General features: G+C 39.8%; 1 protein-coding gene across 3 annotated transcripts in view; it reads right to left on the bottom strand.

Moving 5' to 3' along the window:
• The window catches only part of efl1 (elongation factor like GTPase 1), a 246108-nt gene that overhangs the window by 180524 nt on the left and 41468 nt on the right, over positions 1 to 24116 (bottom strand). For all 3 annotated transcript variants that reach the window (XM_048563067.2, XM_048563066.2, XM_048563068.2), the window contains 4 exons: positions 21717 to 21840; positions 17993 to 18072; positions 10948 to 11084; positions 1652 to 1774 (listed from right to left, as the gene is read on the bottom strand). In XM_048563067.2, the coding sequence (XP_048419024.1) occupies positions 1652 to 1774; positions 10948 to 11084; positions 17993 to 18072; positions 21717 to 21840 (464 nt within the window). The remainder of the gene's footprint in view (positions 1 to 1651; positions 1775 to 10947; positions 11085 to 17992; positions 18073 to 21716; positions 21841 to 24116) is intronic.

Here is a 24116-nt window from a genome sequence, read left to right on the forward strand (position 1 = left end):
GCCTCCTCACAGCAGCACGGTGGCTCAGTTGTTGGCACTGCTGTGTCACACTGCCAGGGACCCAGGTTCAATTCCACCCTCAGGCGACTGTTTGTGGAGTTTGCACATTCTCCCCGTGTCTGTGTGGGTTCACTCCGGGTGCTCCGATTTCCTCCCACAGTCCAAAGATGTGCAGGCTAGGTGGATTGGCCATGCTAAATTGCCTGTAGTGTTCAGGGGTGTGTAGATTATGAGGGTTACAGGGAGATGAGACTGGATGGGATGGGGACTTGTTGGGCTGAAGAGCCTGTTTCCACACTGTATGGATTCTATGAAATCTATGAATAATCACACAAAAATAACAAATATTCTGCACTTTCTATGGCCACACACTTTATTATTAATGTTGAACATGTAAAATGCCTCCACATTCAGTCTTATGGAAACTCTCCATATGAACATGCTTCATGATACTGCGTCCACAAAATTAAATCCTCAGACAACATGAGCTACATCATACATGTGCTAGTGCAACAAGAATATTTTTAGATGATTCTATTTCAAATAAGTCTGTCCCAAAGTCTAGCATCTGATATCACATAACATTCTACAATCCTTTATAAACATTGTCATCATCAAGATGCATGTAACTCAGCAAAGTCAACTGGAGTTGCTTTTTGTTTCATGAGATGTGAAATTATTTGTTGCCTGTCCCTAAATGCACTTAAACGTGTGGTTTGCTGTGGCACTGCAGAAGATATTAACAGCCACCCACATCGCTATGGGTCTGAAATCACATAGGCCAAAGCAGGTCATGACAGAAGATTTCCTTCTCGAAAGGACATCACAGATACCTGTAGACATCATTAAGCATGATAAAGACAGAGATCAACAGATCCTTGGATGTGCAGGGAATCAGGATTATGGGCAAGTGTAGAAAAGTGTAACCAAGTTGGTCAAATGACTTATTCCTGTTTCTGTTTCTTCTGGTCTTAGGCTGTTTATAACTCATGAAGATTGTGTAAACAATACTCTGATCAGTCAAACACAATGTCAGCTAGATTAAACTGGTCACGAAACTCTGAATGTCACTGCATCTGCACACATGCAACATATGTAACATCTGTGTCTGTGCAGAAGCACCGCAGTTTTGCATTTTGCTGAATGCCCGAATAGCTACCTGGAAAAATCGAGCAAAGTCTCACTGTGCCACTAAATCACTTTGTCAGAAAGATTCATTAGGAGAAGAAACATTTGCACCCTGTTCCATGATATTCTAAAACTGATTGAAATGATCAAAGGCAGCAATGAAAACTTGACAACTATAAACAGTGGTATTCCCAAGAAAAGCAGTTTTTACTATAATCAAACAGAAATTACTGGAGAAACTCAATAGGCCTGCCAGTATCTGTGGAGAAAGAAACAGAGTTAACGTTTCAGGTGCAACACAACTTTTTTGGAACCATTATTACCACAAATTGTTTGGACAGCTAAATAAGAATCAACACTAACTCAGTTATTATCTGATTAATTTGGAAATAAATATAAATTAATTTAAAATAAGAACCATACCAAACAAATGCTTGAAAATACATGGAAAACAATTTAACACAATGCAGTTGTTTCTTCACCAAGCTGTGCCAAAATTCTGTAAGTAGGTAGGACAATTTACCTTGTTTGAGGGCTTGGATTTGGGGAGGCAGTGAATCAAATCTTCTGCTTCGAACACACATGAGCTTTTCAACCCGCTCTGCAGCAATATCCAAAGGGCTGGGGAGCTTGTTGCACACCATTGCTGTTCTGCTTTGTCAAGGAATTCCAAAGTGCGTCAATGGATTTGTGTGAGTTACTTGTCATTTCACAATCAATCATAATACATATTAACTGTTTTCAGTTGGCAAGGCAGATGATCATTGTACAGCTCTCTCATTCTCAATGGTATTTTACAAGTTAGATTCAAATCAGCATTTAGAGTTATCTCAAAAGATACCAATTTTTCATTCATGGGATGTGGGCACCCTTAATTAGATCAGAATTTATCGCCCATTGCTAGTTGCCCTTGAGAAGTCGACTGAGCCGCTGGAATCCATTTGCTGTAAGTAGATCTACAATGCTGTAAAGAAGGGAGCTCCCGCATTTTGACCCACGACACTGAAGGAACAGCAATATATTTCCAAAATAGGATGGTCATGGCTTGGTGGGGAATTTATGAGTGTTGGTGTTGTTCCAAATATTTGATGCCCTTTAACTTCTAGGTGGTAGTGGTCACGATAGTTACATGCACTATTAATTATGTAACTATTATAGCATACTTAATTAGCACAAATACAAATTGCTCAGTAATTTTACAGATCTTTTAAGTTATTGTTTCCTACTATATCCTTGGATTATCTCCATATTTCAGAAGTAGAAACACAATATTGAACATAGAACAGAGAACAGAGAGGTCCTTCGGCCCACAATGTCGAGCCGACCTATTATCCTACAAAGATCAATCTACCCCGCATACCCTACATTTTACCATCCTCTGCATGCCTATCCAAGAGTCGCTTGAAAGTCTCTAAAGTATCCGACTCCACTACTACTACCAGCAGCACATTCTACACACCCACCACTCTGTGTGAAGAACCTACCTCTGACATCTCCCCTGTACCTTCCTCCAATTACCTTAAAATTATGCCCCTTGTAACAGCATGAAACAAATTCTCACAGCAATGTAAATGTTTGAAGCAAACTCATGCAATTTCATTTTTTAAATTTGCTTTTGTTAGCATACATTTCAAACTAGGCAATATCCAATAAAACTAATCTCGCAAAATTAGACATACCCAATTACTTCTAGCAGTCTGGAGAGCTTAGCACCTTACCATATGGTTCACTTTACCCGTTCCTTATTGCTGGACTGCATGACTGGTAGTTTGTCAGACAATGCTTAATCATTCGACTTATTCAGTGTGACTGGTGCAACGGTGCTATATTAACAACTCCCATTCTGTTGGAAAGGCGTAATAATTGCTCAGAATTTTCTAATTTTCACACAATAGAATCAGGCAGCCCTTGCTCATTTCTATTTTAACAGGTCACTTTATTGCAACAGTCAGTAATTTATTTTACTACACCCATCTCCATTGTTCATACGTACAAATTTGTTGGGCACATCTTGCAGCAAAATCTGAAAGCCCTGGAACGCTACAGTGAAATTGCAATGAATCAAATTCTGAAAATGCAAAACTCCTGTCACAGCAAAGTTATTAGCTATTCAGGCCAACAGAACATGAAATCCCCTACAGAAGGATGCCTGTGATAAGCTGAAGTTCCAGACCACTAAATCTGAACTAGCCAAAATTTGCAAACACTTATCATATCACTGTGCCAGCCAACTGGAGCAGTTAAGCCATGCTGAGGTGCAAAATCATGGGTAAGCCTCCAAAATGGTCGCACTCAAAGCCTTTAAGAAAACGCAAAAACAGACATTTTTAACATGGATGAACCTGGACTGTTGTACCATATTTCCAACACGGGCAGCAACAAAAACCTGCTGCTTCTGCTTGAGAAGGGAAAGCCATAATGCTTTTAAGGCACAGGTAGACAAAATGCCTGAAGGGGAGAAAAACAAGATCATACTTATGACCCTGAAAAGCCCAATGAACACTGACTGCTCACCTGATTCCTTTTTATTCACTCATGGGATACCGGCATTGATGATTGGGGCAGAATTTGTCTGTCCCTAGTTGCCCCTGAGAGGTGGCAGTGAGCTGTCTTCTTGACTCACTGCAGGCCATGTGCTTTAGGTAGACTCACAAATAGGGAAAGAATTCCAAGGTGTTGATCTAATGACACTGACAGAACAGCAAAATATTTCCAAGAGAGGATGGTGAGTGGCTTGGAGGGGAACTTGAAGGTGGTAGTGGTCTCATGTATCTGCTGTCCTTCACCTTTTAGATAGAAGTGATTGAGAGCTTGGAAGGTATCGTTTAAGAAGTCGTGGGAAATTTCTGCAGTATATGTTATTAATGGTGCACATCACTGCTAATGAGTATTGACGATGAACAGAAGGGTTGTGGTGCCAATCAAGCGGGCTACTTAAGCCTGGATGCCGCCAAGCTTCTTAAGTGTTATTGGAACTGCACTCTTTTTTAAGCAAATGGGGAGTGTTCCATCACACTCGTGATGTGTGTTATATTCAGTGGACAAGCTCTGGGGAGTCAGGAGGTTAGTGAAATACTCCTGGATTTAAAGCCTCTAACTTGCTCTTGTAGCCAATGTATTTATATGGTTAACAAAGTGTGGAGCTGGATGAACACAGCAGGCCAAGCAGCATCTCAGGAGCACAAAAGCTGATGTTTCAGGCCTCGACTCTTCATCTCTCTGATGAAGGGTCGAGGCCCGAAACATCAGCTTTTGTGCTCCTGAGATGCTGCTTGGCCTGCTGTGTTCATCCAGCTCCACAGTTTGTTATCTTGGATTCTCCAGCATCTGCAGTTCCCATTAGCACTGATACTATTTATATGGCTAGTCCAGTTCAGTTTCTCATCCATGGTCACCCCTAAGATGTTTAGGATGGTAATGCCATCGAATGTCAAGGGATTATGGTGAGATTGTCTCTTGTTGAAAATGATAAATGCCTGTTATTTCAGTGGTGCGAATGTTACTTGCCACATATCTGCCCCAGTCAGGATCTGATCTTGTTGCAACTGGACATGAACTGCTTCAGTATCAGAGGAGTTGCAAATGGTGCCGAACATTGCACATTCAATGATTGACATTCCCAGTTCTGACCTTATGATAAAGGGGAAGGTCACTAATGAAGCAGCTGAAGATTGCTCGCACTACGACACTACCCTGAGGATCTCTTATAGAAGTATCCTGGAGCTGAGATGACTGACCTTCAACAACCATAGCCATATTTCTTTGTGCCATGTCTGACTCCAACCAGCAGAGACTTTCCCCCAATTTGCATTGACTCCAGTTTGCTAGTTTACCCAGCTAATGCCACAAAAGCCACAGAGATGCTCTGAGATTTTGCACAATATTACAAAAACACAATAAACATGTTTGACTGCATTGATAATATAGCCAAAGACAGCACTCCAAGCAGAAAAAGATTATTGATATTTTCCAGAATTTACTTCCAATATTTTCCAATGCCTCTTACTATGCAAATTTAGGCAATTATAAGGTGAACAGACTGATAAATGTTATTCACTGAGTTTTCATTTTTCTTGACGCCCAATAGGTTTGCAGATAGGAGGAGTTGCATAACAGCTTTCTCAGCTAAACTGTAACAAAGCAAACAATTTGTAGAGGGTTTTAACATTATATCTTTGTTTCCATATTCTACAGCTCTATCTATACAAACATATGACTTAGAAGCAGAAGTAGGCCATTCATCCCCTCGAGCCTGCTCCACCATTCAACAGAATCACAGATGATCCATTCCAAATTCCACATTACCATTTACTGTCTATAAATCTTTGAATCTCTTGCAAACTAAGAATTCATCTGCCTAAAATACTAAATGCCTCCAGCGCCTTCTGAGACAGAGAGGTCTAAAGTTGCACAATGCTCAAGGAAAATGTTTCTCCACATCTCCAACTGAATACGGCAGTCTCTAAAGATCAGTCTGTACAACCTTTCCTTGTAAGGCAACACACTAATTCAGGTATCAATTCAACGAACCTTCTCCGAACTTCCTCCATTGCACTTACATCCTTCTATAAACAAGGAAATTAAAGTTGTCATTCAATAACAAAAATGTATATTTTAAAATAGAAAACCTGGGATTCCCTTTATTTAACCTCAGCTTTATCAATATGACCTTCCATTTCTAAAGTGTTTACCTGCATTCCCCAAGTCTCTTTAACCCTTGACTGTTTGCGAAGTTTACCATTTATTAAATAGTTCTTCCTATTAAATTTAACCTGGCAGCAATCTCCCCAATCTGATAACATCATCGAAAACTAAGTCTTCCTGAAGTCACTCATCACATTTACCCAAACCTCTTGATTTTCTTAAAACATGGAATACATTTTATGCATTTTAGATTTCCAGATATCTTCAATATTTTGCCTTTGCTTCTCATTTTTGCGTTATCTGTAGATCTTTATGCTGAATCACAATTCAAAATTTTTGCACAGCTCATCACATTCAGAGACTAGAAATGATCTGAATAAGACTCCTGGGGTACACAACCAGGCAGTCCTCCAGATACAAAAATAATCACACATTTTTCATTAACCAGCTTCAAATGTCACATTCCCTTCAATATGATTCAATTAACGTGATCACCGACTCTTACTGAAAGACAAGTAAAGCACCTTTTGAAAATCTATCTACGTCATCCATTACATTTCTTCTTTCAATGTATACTAATTTAATTTAAACCAGAAATACTGGACTCTGCCATAATAAAAGAGGGAGAAAGAAAATTACAGCTAGAGTTACCTGATCTCAGCTGTTGGAAAATTGCTTTAATCTATTATTAGTACTGTTGATAAAAGACATATTTTATTGAAGTTTTTCATTTTGCATTCATTACAACAATAAGCTCAAGATGAAAAGCTTATGAGAAAATGTGTAATTTTTTCAGCAACATTCAAGTTCTGTACTACCAAATGACAACTTGTTATTAAGGAAATCTTAACAATGCACTTAGAAAATCTTAGAAAGATCAGTTAAATCAATGCAATTTTATAAAAGGGAAATAATGTTCAACAAATTATGTAGAAGATTTTGAGAAGTTAACTGGTAGGGTTGATAAGGAAGAACCAGTTGATGCAGTGTACTTAGATTTTTACAAAGCTTTCAATTAGGTGCCACACAGTAAGTTAGTATGCAAGATAGGAAATCAACTTGGAAGTAATTTAACAGCATGGATAAGGATATGATTAATGGCACAGATAGAGTAACAGCTAATGGCCTGGAAGCATACTGTAAGGAGAATCGGGGCATTTTCAGGTTAGCTGACTTGTGACTGGTGGAGTACCATCAAGATGTGTGCTCGGGCCTCAGCTATTTGCAATCTATTGTAATTCAGAGAATAATATGGATCAGGTTGAGGCCAATATAAAACTCAGTGAAATGCCAATTGAGAGGAGGACACACGGAGGAATACTGTAGATACATTAAGCAAACGTACAGAAAACGGGCTGGGAGTTGGAACGTAATGTGGGAAATGAGAAGCTATTCACTTTGTTAAGAATAGAAAAGCTAAGTATTTTTGAAAGGCATGGAAATTTTAAATACTGTGGTTCAGAGAGATCTTGGGACACTTGGACAAGGAAAACAATGCAGGCAAAGCTAGTAATTAAGGTGACCAGCATCTTGGCCTATAATGCAGAGGAATTGCAGCACAAGAATGAGGAAATCTTACTAGAATTCTACAGGTTTTGGTGAGATTATACCTTAAATTACTGCGCACGGTTTTAGAACATAGAAAAGTATTGCATAGTACAGGCCCTTCGGCCCACGGTGTTGTGCCGTGGAATAATCCCAATCCAAAAATAACCGAACCTAATTTACATTCCCCTCAATTCACTGCTGTCCATGTGCACGTCCAGCAGTCGCTTAAATGTCACTAATGGCTCTGCTTCCACGACTACCACTGGCAAAGTATTCCATGCACTCACAAATCTGTGGGTGAAGAACCTCCCTCTGACATCTCCTCTACACCTTTCTCCTAACACCTTAAAACTATGCCTCGTGGCAGTCAATCCTGCCCTGGGGAAAAGTCTCTGGCTATCGACTCTATCCATGCCCCGGAGACGCAACTGCAACAAAAGCTCAACAGGTTAATGCCTGGGATGAGAGGCATGTCCTCTGACAAGAGGCTGAGTATATTAGGTCAATATTTGTTGGAGTTTAGAGGATTACGAGGTAGTCTTGAAGTATGAAAATTTTAAAACTGTTTAACGTACAGGGTTCCTTATGAATTTAGAACATAGAGACACCATTTCAGGATAACAGGTCAGTCATTTAGGGCTGAGATAGGGCAAATTCTCAACTTTGAATTTTTTGGAATTTATTAGCCCAGAAAGTTGATGAAGCTCCATTGTAAACATACAAGAAACTGAGACAGGTGGATTTTTTGTGTCTCGGGAAATCAAGGAATATGGCAATAGACAGGAAAATAGAGGTAAAAACCAATGATCAGCTATGACTGAACTGAATGGGGGAGTAGTCTCAGAGGTTGTGTGGTCTACTGTTTCTATATCTTATGCTGCATTATAAGCTTAACAAATTTCACTGTTCAACACAGTACAGACAAAATATAGACCATAACAAGAGCTACTGACCAATCAATGATTGAATAAACTATATCGCCCTTCTGGGTTGATACCAGCTAACCCAGCTGCAGTGTCGTCACTGGGTGCTCATGCACAGAAAGGCTAACAGCTAGTCATTCTCAGAGTCTAAAGTTGAAAATGGACACAGCATATCATGCCTACTCTCTAGCTCAATCCTACCTAGCAGTACCAATCACACTAAGGTACAGTAACACAATGTTATATTAGAATACAAAATGTCCAAAAACAGCTAGAGTTTCCTTACATATCAAGTATGGGTTGGTATAAACCAAGTCTTAACAATTAACTCAGATATAACCTGTACATGCTACAGCTATACTGTCCATGGAAGACATTCTTTGGGGGCATCAGAAGTAACAAACACCTATAAATGTTAGGTCCTAAAACTGAAAGGATTGACAATCCATTGCCAAACCACAGCATGCAAATAACTTGAAGAATAATAATCAAATTCAGTACAATTGCCTCAAGACTGATTTTATTTCTGATTTACAAAATAGGATGGAGTACTCCCAATTTCTTTCCTAATTAAGTAATAGAAGCAAAAAAACCCCAGGATACTCAGTGCGTTGGAATAAAACCAGTGAAGTGGAGAAGCAAAAGCAACAGCTTATGTTCAACAACTCAACATTCTACAAGTTTCAGATCCCAGATTGTTTGTGCCTCTGGATGATCATGATGGTTACTTTAAGTCGTCCTTAGGTCATGAGTTCCTTGGTGCACCTTGGTCTTTAGATGCCGACAGGCCCGTTTTCCTCTCATCTGAGTTTTGGAGGAACTGTCAGTTCAGGAATGCCTTGCATTTGGGGTCTTGGAGATCCTGGATCATACCCTGGAGGCTCCATCCTGGTGTGAGCAGACCACAATGATGAAATTCAACATTGCCTTCCAATGTACTATTGCAGGCTTCAGAAGCCTAAGGAACAAAGAGTTCAAAGTCCAAGACCTCAAACCCAGCACCAAGCTCATGATCTACAAAGCAGCCATAGTTCCCATCCCGCTGTACGCACACAGAAATGTGGACTATGTACAGCAGGAACCTCAAATTCCTGAAGTTATCACCAGTGCTGCCTTTGCAAAATCCTGCAAATCCACCAGCAGTATAAATGTGCCGACCTGGATGGTTTCTCTCAGGCCAATACCCCCAGGGTATCAAGGCACTGGTCACGTATGACCAATTACGATGGGCAGGCCAAAAAGCCCATTTACCTGACAAAAGACTCTGTAAACAAGTGTTCTACTCCAAGCTTCACGTTGGTAGGCGATCACTAGAAGTACAGAGGGAACACCACAAGGGCACCAGAAAGTTTCCCTAAATAAATGCAGTATCCCTACTGATATGTGGGTATCACTTGCCTTTGAATGCACAAACTAGAGAAGCAGCACCTGTAAAGTCTCCAACCATCTCTAGCATCACCTAGTGGAGCACATAGAGGCCAAGTGCAAGCTGCAGAAAGAGCACGCAGAATCCAGAGTGACCCATACTCCCATCTCAGCAAACACCATCTGCTCTACCTACAGGAGTTACCTCCTCCAGAAATGAATTACGCTGCTATCACAGAAACACACCCTCCCCATCTGCAGTTGACCCCAGAGGGGCTGGCAAAGACGACTTTAAGTGTTGACATCCTCCAAAATGGATGCCATTTATAGAAAAATATAACCATTAAGATAACAAATACACAACTGCACTTTTTGATATGACACAGGTTCCTCTGCCTCTTGTGTATTTTAGCAGTGATATATGCTTCTCTTCCCACTGTTTCACCAAACCCCACGAAAGGATGATTAAGAAATTAAGCAACTTAATGGCTGGACTCTCAACATCATTCTGCAACTATTCACTAGATCCCTGAACTTAACAGCTCAAAGCAACAAATCAGCAGTATAAATTCAATGGAGTTTCAATGGACTATACCACCAACTTCCAACCTTTTAATCAATAGTGTGAAGCTGGAGGAACACAGCAGGTCAGGGAACATCAGAGGAGCAGGAGAGTCGACGTTTCAGGCCTAGACCCTTCATCAGGACTATGACTCCAGCATGTGTAGTTCTTGCTATCTCCTCAATCTTTTAATGTTGAGTTTGTTTTCTCATGTCATAAAAACAACACTTATCTCCTGTAACACAAATATTTTTCCATACAAATATTAATTACGGGTTTAAACATACCTCCTATCCTTCATTTTACTTAGGTAAGATGAAACTTGTTGCAGGCACTGGTCACACAGAGCAAGGCTTGGGCGAGGAAGTGTAGCCACATGTTGCAACTACAAGGCTCCCTTGAGCTCACATGAGCAGTGATGGATGAATCGAATGGTCATGTCCCTTGCGTACAAGTTTAAACATTGTTAGAAAGAGGTATTGGGGAATTGAGCAGAGATCACATTCGTCACGTTCACTGATTATTTTAGATGATTCCCAGTTGAGAACACCAGGCTATAACACATTCACTTCTCTCGATTTTTAAAACTTAAGTTTAATATTTTTGTAGTTTAAATGCTAAATTTATGAAATGTCACTCTGTTAGGTTAACTTACCATTCTAAACAATTTATACAGATTAATTCACCAAAAGTTATAATCACAATCGCCAAAAATTGGCCAATTATTCATCACTGTTACAAAGTAAAATTGCCAAAAGTTAAACAATTAAAGGATACACAACACAGCATGGGAGATAGGAAGCCATTGAGTACAAATGGCATTAAGGTGTACTTTAGGATCTGTATGGCGTGAATCACGAGGTAGGATGGTTAGACCCAACGAACTTACGATCTTATCAATCTTCTCTTTGTCCCTAAAAACCAGAACAAAAGATTTTTTTTTGTTTACACACATGCACAAGACATTAATTCCTTGAAGGGCATATTCAAGACTAAAAAATTATCATGAGGAATGCATAAAGGCAAGCCTGTTCAGAGGCAACTTTCACTTAAGACAGCAAAAAAGGGCTTCATATTTCACGTTTAGCTTAATGCTGTATTCAGGTTATTATTGCTTTTAGTATCCAGCAGTCCTACATCATTGCATGAATGAGTACAATACACAGTCATGAACACTGGAGAATTCAAAAAATAACTAACTTCAGGTACGTTTAAATTTGATTGGTGTCCTTAGTAAATGTCTGTCTGCCAAAAAAGGCTGTGGAATAATTTCTGCACGTATTGTCTGGAATATATTCATTTAATCATTACTTTAACTGGCACTGCAATATCACTGCCAAACAAAAAAGCATCACACTTGACTCTAAATCCAAAGATATCTCACAGCACTGCTCATGGGTAGACTGGAGCATGATATGCAGGATTGATCTTTACTGCAGAGCTGATACATTCTAAATTTGAGGGCTCTCTCCTCAAAACAACATAGCAAACTGACTCATGCAGTATTCTGCATGACTTTAAGGTTAAAGATTTCACACACCACACTAACATTGAAAGATATCCATCAATAATAATCTTTATCCGCTACTTTCCAATCCTTTGTAACGTTATCCGGGTCTCTATTTAAAAAAAAACTCTCATTTTCAGTTTGTTGCATTGCAAGGTATTTCTTTTCTCTCCACTTTTCATGCTATATTTGTAATATTAGTTCCACACTTAAATACTTCATCAGTCCCTTCCCACAGGGATGTCTTCAAGCACCAGTTCCGAGGTCAGCATTGAATCTTATCAAACGTTCCCGTTTGGGAAAATATCTAGCTTTCCTCAGCAACACAAAAGCAATTATTATTCATTAAACAATTATTATAGAATTTTAATTAAATAATTGAACTACAGATCCAGGAGGACATGATTTCAGTTCTATATCACAAGAAAATTTTACTTATGAAGGAAACTGCCATGAAGTGAGAAATATACCTTTCTAAGCAATGCTGGCAACCTTGATGCACCAGTTTGATATATTTCTGGTATTGAGTAGAGCTGGAAGAATTTGTCAGCATGGATATGGAGATTTCGTAATTTGTTATCACTGTGGAGGCAGAGTCTAAGGTTTGGGAAAACTGAGAGATGAAATGTGGAACTTGATTCACTGGCTTGTTTCCAGGACCAGCGAGGAAAGGAGGTGTTGGGGTTGCCACTGTCTGTGGTTGTCCCGAAGCCTCCAAGATCTAGCCCTGGACAATGCTGTGAGCAACCCAAAAGAAGCAGCATCAAAATTTGCTTGACTGAACTTTTCACTTATGAGCTAGCAAAATACACAATAATGGCCTAGGCGTAGAGAAACAGCTGTCCATGTAATAGGACTTCTAGAAATATGCCCAGAGTTGGCAATCCTACAAAGGTGAAGAAAAGGCCTAACAAAACGGTGAAGGGGACGGGAGTAACAAAGTAAGGAGGAGTGATGTGGGGATTGGAGAGTAAAGGAACAAAGGCCTAACATCAGTAAGGTGGAAGTAGTTCGCAGGAGGCTTACTAGACCAATACTTGGACAGCCTTATGAAGACTAGCAAGGCAAAGCCTGTAGTGTTCAGACAACTGAAACTTAAGATCATGAAGGGACTTGAGCGGGTGAATGTTGGAATAGCTGTTTCCTCTCTTAGGAGGATCTAGAGCTAAGGGACACAGTTTAAAATTTAACAGGTTGGCCACTTAAGACAGAGATGAGGAAACATTATTTTCCTCTCAGATGCTTGCAAGACTTTGGAATTCCATTCCTCAAAAAGCAGTGAATGCTGAATCTCTTAGTATTTTAAGGCAGATGTAGGTGGATTCTGAATTACAAAGAGGATAAAAGGCTTTCAGGGACATGCAGGGATGTGGAGAATAGGATAATATCAGATCAATGATGATATTACTTATCAGGTTTGACGGGCCAAATGGTCTACTCTTGCTCCTTGTTCATACATATCCAACAAGAACTTTTTAAAATAGCCAGACATATCTAAGCTTCGCTAAAATATGCTAATGACACCAGGACCATGCTCACACTGTACCTACCTAGGCTGGCAAGTCAACCCACTAGTTAAGAGTAACAGGTATTGTACAAACAAAATTCAGGTTTAAGTTCAGGCTTTAAATTTGAGCTCAGGCTTTCTGGTGAAATTTTTAAGACAGTTTTGGCCACATAAAATAAGCATTTTAAAATGAACTAGAATAGAAAGCACTATGCTATACATACATGTCCTGAACGCTTTTCTTTTTCTCTTTTCTAGAGTCAGGGAGCTGTCCAGCATGGAAACAGGCCACTTGACTCAACTCATTCATGCTGACGAAATATCTTACATTAATCTAGTCCCATTTGCCAGTATTTGGCCCATATCCCTCTAAACCCTTCCTATTAATACATCCATCCAGATGCCCTTTAAATGTTGTAATTGTACCAGCCTCACCACCTCCTCTGGCAGCTCATTCTATACACGCATCATCCTCTGCCTTAGGTCCTTTTTCAATCTTTCCTCTGTCACTTTAAACCTACTCCCTCTAGTTCTGGGCTCCTCTACATTAGGGAAGATCTTGGCTATTCACTTTATCCATGCTCCAAATGATTTTGCAAACTTCTCTAAGGTCACCACTCAGCCTCCAACGCTCCAGGGAAAATAGCCCTGACCTATTTACCCTCTCTCTATTGCTCCAACACTCCAACCCTGGTAACCTCCTCGTAAATCTTTTCTGAATCCTTTCAAGCTTAACAACACCTTTCCTACAGCAGGGGGTGACCATCTGTGAATGAAGCATTCCAAAAATGGCCTAACCAATTTCCTGTACAGTTGCAACGTGACTTCCCAACTCTTATACGCAATGCACAGACCAATAAAGCCAGGATTACTGAAAGCCTTCCTCACTATCCTGCCTACCTGCAACTCAACTTTCAAGGAATTATGAACCTGCACTCCAAGGTCTCTTTCTTCATCAAAACTCCCCAGGACCCTAAAGTCATGCCCTGATTTGCCTTTCCAAAATGCAGCACCTCACATTTATCTGAATTACACTCCATCTGCCACTCCTTGACCCACTGGCCCATCTGATCAACATCCCGCTGTACTTGGAGATGACCTTCTTCATTGTCCAGTCTACTACAAATTTTGGTCTCATCTAATCATATCTACCATGTTCACATTCAAATAATTTGTATAAATGACAAAAACTAGTGGACCCAGGACCAATTCTTGCGGCACACCACTGGTCACAGGCCTCCAGTCCGAGAGAACAATTCACCATTGCCGTCTGTCACCTACTTTTGAGCCAGTTCTGTATCCAAATGGCTAGTTCTCCCTGTATTCCACATGATCTAAACTTTGTTAACCAGTCTACCATGCAGAACCCTGTTGGACACCTTACTGAAGTCCATATAGATCACATCCACTGCTCTTCATCAATCCTCTATTACTTCTTCAAAAAACTCAATCAAGTTAATGAAGCATGATTTCACACACACAAAGCCATGTTGACTATCCTAACCAGTCTTTGTTTTTCCAAATAAATGTAAAGCCTGTTCCTCAGAATCCCTTCCAACTTGCCTTACTTTTCTTTTCCTTTACTTAACCTCTTGTCCTGATATCAGATGGCATCAGAGGTAGTGAGGAATCCCAGCACGGAACTCACTTACTTTTCCGGGATGTGCATGGCACCTGGCATCGAAATCAGCAGAGGTCCTTTGGCTGAAGTGACATCGGTGAGGCAGGCCCAGTGGCGAAAGACGGTGCATGAGCATTGGCTATTTCATCATTGCTTAGTTGCTATGCTGCCACCAGCACTGGAATGTTGGAAAGGCATCTGTTAATATCGACGAGGTAGGCCCAGCAGTGAAAATGCAACTCTGACATTGGTGGGTCCAGCACAAGTGACAGTGAGGCGGTGGGTGAGGAGAATCAGCTCAGGGGCAAAAGATTGCGCCTTAAGAGTGGCGACTTCAACGATGGTTGGGTCCATTGTAGATGGCGGCTAGGTGATGGAGGAGGGATGGCAGTGCAGGTGTCGATGATGATGAGCTGACTCAGGACTGACCAACTCTCTTTAAGATATATCATTTTCTCCTTATTCTTAAAATATTCAAAATGGCACCCAATTGTGGCGACAGTGGAAAAACTTTTCACTGTATTTTACTGTTATTCTTACTGTAAAATACAGATGACAATCAAATCATTCATTCATTCTCCCCAGGACAGATTCACCACATTGTAATCTCTTTCCTCTCTTCACAGATGCTGCCAGATCAGCTGTGTTTCTACAACTCGGTTTTTCTTTCAGATCTCCAGTATATACAGTTCATTGCTTTTATCTCAGTGTAAACAGGGTACTGCTTAGGCCAAAAGCAAAACTCTGCAAACATCCAAGAATATATTTCTGTGCAGCAGTTGACAGCCTTTTCCAAACTGAAACCAAAATAGAGAATCATCTAAAGGGTTTGCAAAATTCTCCTCTATATGTACGCAGTCATGGTTACTGTGGAATAGTCTGGAGAATGATTCAAAGCTACTTGAATCAGAACATAACTACTTGGCGACAATAACTTTTTTTTTTCCACTGACTTGGTATTCTGTATCAACCTCTTGGTCTGTCCAAAGTGCTAACTTTGCATGAACAAATAGCTGCTTGGCAATACATGCAGGCAAGTCACAATACTAGTTTTCAACATAGTCTTTTAGGTACTAGACTATAAATAACTACCTAAAAACTGTTCTTGAGTAAATATTGAAACTTTTTTGTAGCAATTACAAAATATTAGTGTTCTCTAGTTCAGGGCTAACCAGAAAGCATTCAACTCTCATCTATCCAGCAATGAGTCTTTAATTAGTTCACTACAACTCATTCTCATGGAAGATTTAGGTGTTTAATTCATATAATCATTTGAATAAATCTATTTCAGAGTGGTCAGAGCTAGTGGGGTTGGATTGGAGGGAACAGGATAATTCGCAAGCAGTTACCTCTGATAAGAGCATGACTCAACACCAGATTTTCACTGTAATTTCATATGGCATATGCATGTCATGCTACAGCATGTATCTAACAACTTAGCTTGACAATGACTTTTTCACTATTTTCCTGACAACTCACCAACACGATTAAGAACTGACATGCATAGATCCTACAGCCACCACATGGAGTTAAACCATTTTGCACCATCACACTGCTTTAAGACATTATCCAGGCCATTAAAACAAGTCATTAAATGAAGTTGGCTGAGGTGCATTGCAAACTTCTGTAACCCACTTACTGCCAAAAGAACTAGACAGACAAGAGTATCTGAACTATTAAGAACTCTATTTACAGAAACTCATGGCTAAAAACAATGTTGATAACTGCACAAGGTTTTAACAGAAAGAAGCTTTTGTTTTTATTAAGACAGTGGCTTCCAGTCTTCATTATATAGCTGAAGCAGTACAATTCACTGTTATGAGCATTAGCCATAAATATTTCTGCTGTCGGACTTGACTATTATTCTTGATGAGCATATACAACAGTTCAGAATATTTTTAATATACTAAACATGTTCCATGTAAAGCTTCATCACAGTCAGAAACTATCATAGCCAGAATACATTGGTCTTCTTTACCTTTTCGGAAAATGTCATACCATGTAGTTAACTCAGCCACATTAGAGGCATTTAAACAGTCCTTGAATAAGCATATGGATAATGATGGGATAGTGTAGGGGGAGGGGCTTAAATTAGTTCACAGGTCGGTGCAACATCGAGGGCCGAAGGGCCTGTTCTGCGCTGTACTGTTCTATGTTCTAAGACCACCACTAAACCTAAATGAAACATGAATCCTACTCAACCTTTTCCTTTTCTATATGAACAACTTTTATTTGGTTTGTCATACTTTTATAAGAATGTTCCTCTGAACTAGCGCCATATATAAATCTTGAATATTACACAAGATACATGCCACTATTTCCTTCCAGCTAATCTTGGGCCTACAACTTGGCAGTCACGCGTCTAACACTCCTGACACATTTCTCTGAGTGCAGTGGTACTTCTTCTGAACATATATCCAAACTGACTTTTAAAATTTCCAAAATGACAGTTCCTATGAAGCAGCTTGCTCATTTCGGTTAAACTAGCACTGATGGTAAATAAATGCAGTAATTTGTTTTTAACACCATAACTGCACTGTGGTTTTGCTCGAGTAATAATTCAATGGGTGGTATTTAAATTCCAAGTGTAAATGGTTAGTGAGAATGGCATGATTGACACTAAAGCTAGCGTGACAGCAATGGACACAATGAACCAGCACGCAAAAGCAACCCAGATACAGATTAATGTGTACAAACAGAAAAGTAGTACACAGTAATGGCTGTTAAAATAGATGTCAAGAACTGGTATGTTGCTGGGATATAACATTATTGAACTTCACTAACAACGCCTGATTACACATGCAGGAATAAAAAAATCTCACGTAATATTATTGATGATATTCAGCAAAACAGGATTGAATTTGACTCAATCTTGCATTTCAATCATTGAAATTAGAGACATAAACTGCTGTAATATTAAAAAGGACTTTTTTTTTAAATGAAGCACAGAATTTGGCCAGTCACTCAGTGACTAGTTTATAAAATAATATATTAAAGGAGAAAACAAATCATTGTTAAACCTAACAGAATTAGGAATGAAAGAAATATCAATCTCTGCAACAAGTATCAAAACCTACAACTTGGAATGTTCCCAGACTACATCATATGCTTGAGGCTTTACAGATAACATTCACCCTCATTCATATGTGTATAAAAGCTACACAATGCAATCAGTAAAATTTCTTACCTTCTGACAACTACAGACTCATACAGACTCCAGATGTTTTCCAACACTAACTGTACAAAGAGGGGCTTTTTTCCTTTCGACTGCAATGGAGGAGAAAATAATCTCAATTAACTGAAAGATTAAACTAAACAACAAAGAAATTAAAGTAACTTTAAAAGGTGACATACTAATTCTTTTACAAATAAAATGAAAATCTTAATACCATAGAATGGGACAAATCATTCACAGTATTCAAAGGATCTACAGCCATGGAAGACCAGGGGAAGCTATAAAAACACATTGAAAACAGCTGTTCTTAAACTCGATGTTCCAGTATTCTGCCAAAAATTATGGCAGGAGAGGAAAATAGTTCACAGAAATTCTCAACTTCATACACTTCAACATTTTCTGGGACACTGGAGAGCTGCACTCATTTTACTGAAGGATGAAACATTTTCTCAAAACTGTACTTGTGAACAAGTTTCCACACTAGAAAACAGTACAATCTTTTATAAACACAATTTTGACCTAACCCACCATGCAATTTATAATCTGTTTTTGAAATTTCATGCATATTTCATCAATGAATAGTCAATTGTTTAGGATGTAAATAGAACGCTAGGGTTAATTTTAAAATTAGATTAGATTAGATTCCCTACAGTATGGAAACAGGCCCTTCGGCCCAACAAGTCCACACCGCCCTTCGGAGCATCCCACCCAAACCCATCCCCCTATAACCCACACACCCCTGAACACCACAGGCAATTTAGCATGGCCAATCCACCTACCCTGCACATCTTTGGACTGTGGGAGGAAACCGGACCACCAGGAGGAAACCCACACAGACACGGGGAGAATATGCAAACTCCACACAGACAGCTGCCCGAGGCTGGAATCGAACCCAGGTCCCTGGTGCTGTGAGGCTGCGGGGCTAACCACTGAGCCACCGTGCCGCCCCAGACTTAGAGGTCAGAAAATGTTACAAATTATTAATTAAGCTTTAGTGCTTTGGAATTGTCCGAGGGAAATTTCAAATTCCTAGGTAATACCCAGAGTCAGCTGCATCATGACTTTCTCGTACTCACACACAACTCAAAACTGCCCCATAGAAAGGGGTGTTATTGGAATTTCTGGGAAAAAGTACACACTACTGCTTCCAAGTTTAGAACTGAACCACTTTTTTGATTGATCACATTTTTAAATTCGCAGCTGGGATGTGGGTAATAAGTAGACCCACAATGCCATCAAGGAAGGCATTCCAGGTTTCTGAACCAGTGACACTGAAGTGTTGACAATATATGTCTAAGTCATAATGGTGAGCAGACATATAGAGAGGTATTCTGATTCAGAGTTTCGTTTCATTCTTCATCTGATCTGACACTTTGATGAAAAACAACTTTTCTAGCCATTTCATGCCTTAAAGATCATCAGCTCCAACAACTCTTGGATATTAACTGTGCTCCAGCACTTTTTTCTATTTTCTTTTGTTCTTCCAATTCCATTTCTTGCGCGCATTCACATTGTTCAGCATCAGAAAGGGGAAGGTCAGAAGCCAATGTTTTCAGGAAAGTACTCCATTTTATCATCTTATGCCTCCACCTTAACAAATTTTGAGCATGGCATGACATTGAACTCTTTCTCTGTTGTCTTTGCCTCCATGCACACTTCTTTGGGCAGGGCCTCTCCACATAGTAGTGGACCTTTTCACTTGTCCTCAGTAGTTCTTCTCCTACGGACTCTTGCCCGTATGTCTACTGAGAACTACTGGCATGACATTAGCCATTTAAATTCTCTACTCCCCCTCACTTACTCTAACTTGTCTTCTCTGAAGGTGCTGCATACTGCTTTCTCAAGTCTAATTCTGATATTGTTGTCAAACTTGCTGACAATGGTGGTGTTTTTATTATTGTCTAATATACCAAACTCTTACCTTGGTAAGGCTGAGCACCAACTATCAGATACTTCTCATATCTCTCTCTGGACTATAAAACCAACACCAAGCATTATGACACTGTTTTCAGGACAATCACTGACCTCATCTCCTCTGGAGGGCTTCTATTCCATGTCCCTCATTGTTTTGTACATCTCTATCCTGTTCCCTCTTAATCTCTTCTGCTCCAAGGAAAGCAATGCCAGTGCATCTAATTTCTCTTCACAAAAGAAATTCTGCAGCCCAGGCAACATCAGGCAAGTCTCCTTTACACTCTCTCTAGTGCTATCACATCGCTTCGTAACATGGATTCCAGAACTGCACACAATAGTCTGGCTGTGCTTTAACCAATGTTTAGTCTACTTCCAGCAGAACCCTCCTGCTTTTAAACTCTATGCCTCAGCTAATAAAGGGAGGCACTGCGTGTGCTTTCCTAAATATTTTATCCATCAGTCCTGATACTTTAAGGTGCTAGTGTACACTGATTCTCAGTGTTTTCCAGGTCTTACTGCCCATCATGTATTTGCTTTCCTTGTTTATTCTGCCCAAATGTATCACCTCACATTTATCCAGACTGAATTCCATTTGCTACTGATTAACCCATCTTACTAGCTCATCTATATCATCTTGTAATCAATAGCTACCTTCCTCTCTATTTACCACCGAATCAATTTTTGCATCATCTGAGAACTTATTGATCAATTGTCCTACATTCTAATCTAAATCATTAATTAAAACATCAAACGTTCCAACGTTAACCCCATTGGACTCCAATGGACACAGGCTCCCAGTTAGAAAAACACCTCTCAACCATCACCCTCTGGTCTCTCAGCCAACTAGGGATCCAATTTGCCCAAAGTCCTTGGATCCCATGGGCTCTCAGCAACAGGAATTTCAATGCAGCAGGTAGTTTATCAGAAATAAAGGGCTGCATAATTTTAGCCACCATTTTGTATCCATTGGCATGAAACGGCTGAAAAATCTCTGGCAAGGCTGCTGCAAATTTCCAATAAGCTCTCACTAAATCAGTCAACGTGGGCTCAACTATTCCACACAAAATTAACATTCCCTCTATCACCTTAAATCTCAAATCTGTTGCAGGTGAAAAGTTGTATCCAAATTGCTACTGTCATGAGTTTTGACAGCATCAATTTATACTAAACTGAGCACATTATCAAATTTGCATAACAGCTAAAAACTGTGTACTGCCAATAATTTTCCCTTTGGCAAGAAAATCTTTACAGGTAAATTGTTGCACAACATTAAATATTTCCAAAGCTACTATGACATTCTTGCACTCTGTTTATCACTAAATTCTTCTTCCTGTTTACCTCATCCAATCTTCCCCCTCCTGTATACAGATCATCCAAGGATATCCAGAAGTACACAGTCCGTATTTAAATGTGACTTCTGACTATGAATGTTGACACGCTGTATGACCATAGCGGCTTCATAACCAAGCTAATATCGTCCAAATCCAGATACCCAATTTGTGGCAGGAATCACTAGATATTGATCTAAACGAACGTTATCTAATTGCTCCAACGCAGATTGGGGTCATGGAATCAAGATGTGCCATGGCCAAGTTACCAAAAGATGGCGAGCAGTGTAATACATAATCAAACCTGGGATCATCACCAGTACAGGAGAAATATTAGAAATATTTTAATAAGAGCCATTAAGGGGCTCATACAGCCTTGGTATCTTTCTGATAAGTAGACATGCAAAACAAATACTGTTAGTCTCGGACAAGCCTTATGTCGTTTTAAAAGCAGGTTCACATTTAGTGGAAATGTCTGCAAATAATCAGCATACCTGTGCTCCTTTCATTATCTTCTTTGCCTTTGTGTTCAGATAAAAGTCACCCCAAAGAGTTTTCAGCAACACTTGTGCACTAATACCCACTTTCTGGCTGTACATCTGGGCAAACTGTTCAATTCTGCAACCAAAGACAAAGATTTCCTCATCTAACATGGCTATTCATCACATAATACACGCATGCAAGGGTGCAGGAAATGAAATACTGTTGATTCCGGCATTTAGCAATGGGCACCAAAGTGCCCTTTAAAACCTAGGATGCTAGTTCAAAACAGGGTGAGACTGATTAGATGAAAACACATAGCACAAAAGGCCATAAGAATAGCTTTAATAAAAAAGTCACAATAACATAGCAGGAATAGCTCTTCTAAGGTTGCAACTTTGGCACATGTTTTAGGCAGAACAAAAGGATGCTTAATCTAAGCGATCTAAAAAATTACAGGGCAAATGCTAAACATAATTCCTGCTTCCAACATTAATATTTTTCCCATCCTTACCAACAGTGACTCAAATACAGACTGCCCATCTAGTTCAGGGAATCTGCTCATACTTACCTGGTCTTCACCTGTAAGCAGAGTATTTAACTAGAGCGAGTATTACAACCAAGAGAAATTCTGACTAATTCAACTTATCAGCATTTTCCAGTTTTCATCACAGAAACAAGCACACTGAGTGAGGAAAGCAATTCTCATCTTGTTCAAAATTAGGAAAGACTTACATATTTCAGGTCATGCAGTTCTAAAAAAATAATGAAAATGCCAAGCTGACTTGCACTACAAACCTTAACCTGACATCCTTGATGAATAGATGACATGATCAGATGGGTGCTCAAATTTACTTTCATTTAACTTACAACACAGCCTGAGTGCAGCTGTTGCAGAATTACTGTAACTGACATAAGTGAAAGAGAAATTGAGCTTGACAAAGAAGCATGAGCTGAGATGGGTGGGAAGTGCAGTCTGGCCTTGGGTGAACCAGAACATAGACTGGAGCAAGGCAGAGAGGGGAGGTTGGGAGTGAAATGTGAGGCACTAATTTCCATTGACCACTGGGTTTTCTTGTTAATTCTGGAATGCTAGTGGCCTAGACAGTAATAGCCCTCATTTATGCAGCTATTATGGTGTAAAATGTTCCAAGAAATTTCACCAGAATTTGATACTGACTATTTAAAAGATACTGGAAGGGAGGGGAGCGAAGCTAAATCAAACAGATAAGTTTTATAAGTTTTACGGAATGTCAAAATGTCAAAATCAGATCAAGAGTATAGATAACAAGGTATAGAGCTGGATGAGCACAAAAGACCTGAAGAAGGGGCTAGGCCCAAAACATCAGCTTTCCTGATCCTCTGATGCTGCTTGGCCTGCTGTGTTCATCCAGCTCTACACCTTGTTATCTCAAGTTCTCCAGCATCTGCAGTTCCTACTATATCAGATCAAGAGTGACAGATTTAGGGAAAAAAAGTCAGAGTTCAACTTCATGACAACTGAAGGCATCGACATGAATAGAGGAAATGAGAGATGCAGGAGATGGAGTACTGCAAGGGGAAAAGGTGGTTTTGGAAACAAGAAGTGAAAACACGGAAAACATAAAAGATGAGAATTTTAAAATCAGACATGTTGTTGGACCAGGAAATTTAAAACTGACCTGTAAATAACACAAGTACAAAAAAATCACAGCTGATTACAGAAATCAGAGGAAAAAAAAACCATCCCAGAAATGCTCCATAAATCATGCAGCATCTGCAGAGAGGGAAATAAAATTAGTTTCATTTCAGGTTCAAAGTACAGAAGCAGGGAAAAGTCAAAAGGGAAAATCATGATATGGCAGATCACACTAGAGAGTAAATAACAAGGATGGATGATGCGAGGCAAAATGAGATGGCAAAGGCATAACTTAAAAGAAAGGCCAAAATATGGTTTGAAACTTGCAAATGGGCATAACAGAAACAAACAGCTTCTAGCCTGAAAAAGTTAGCAGTGGACATGATCTCAAATTACGAAATTCAGAATCAAACTGAGTTGCTGTTCTATGAGTTTACATACAGCTCCAATGAAGCAATAAGGACAGTGCTCCCAATGTTTTGAAGACCCAATGTGGAAGCTACGAGATTAATACCCATGACAGTCGGAACTGCAGATGCTGGAGAATCTGAGATAACAAGGTGTACAGCTGGGTGAACAGAGCAGGCCAGGCAGCATCAGAGGAGCAGGAAGGCTGACGTTTTGGGCCTGTTTCTGAAGAAGGGTCTCGGCCAGAAACGTCAGCTTTCCTGCTCCTCTGATGCTGCCTGGCCTGCTGTGTTCACCCAGCTCTACACCTTGTTATCTCAGATTAATACCCAAACTGAGTTCAAGCTGGACCTGCAATTTGGAAAAGCAAGTCATGAAAAGACTTACA

This window comes from Stegostoma tigrinum, chromosome 33 (assembly GCF_030684315.1).
Source record: "Stegostoma tigrinum isolate sSteTig4 chromosome 33, sSteTig4.hap1, whole genome shotgun sequence".
NCBI lineage: Eukaryota > Metazoa > Chordata > Chondrichthyes > Orectolobiformes > Stegostomatidae > Stegostoma > Stegostoma tigrinum.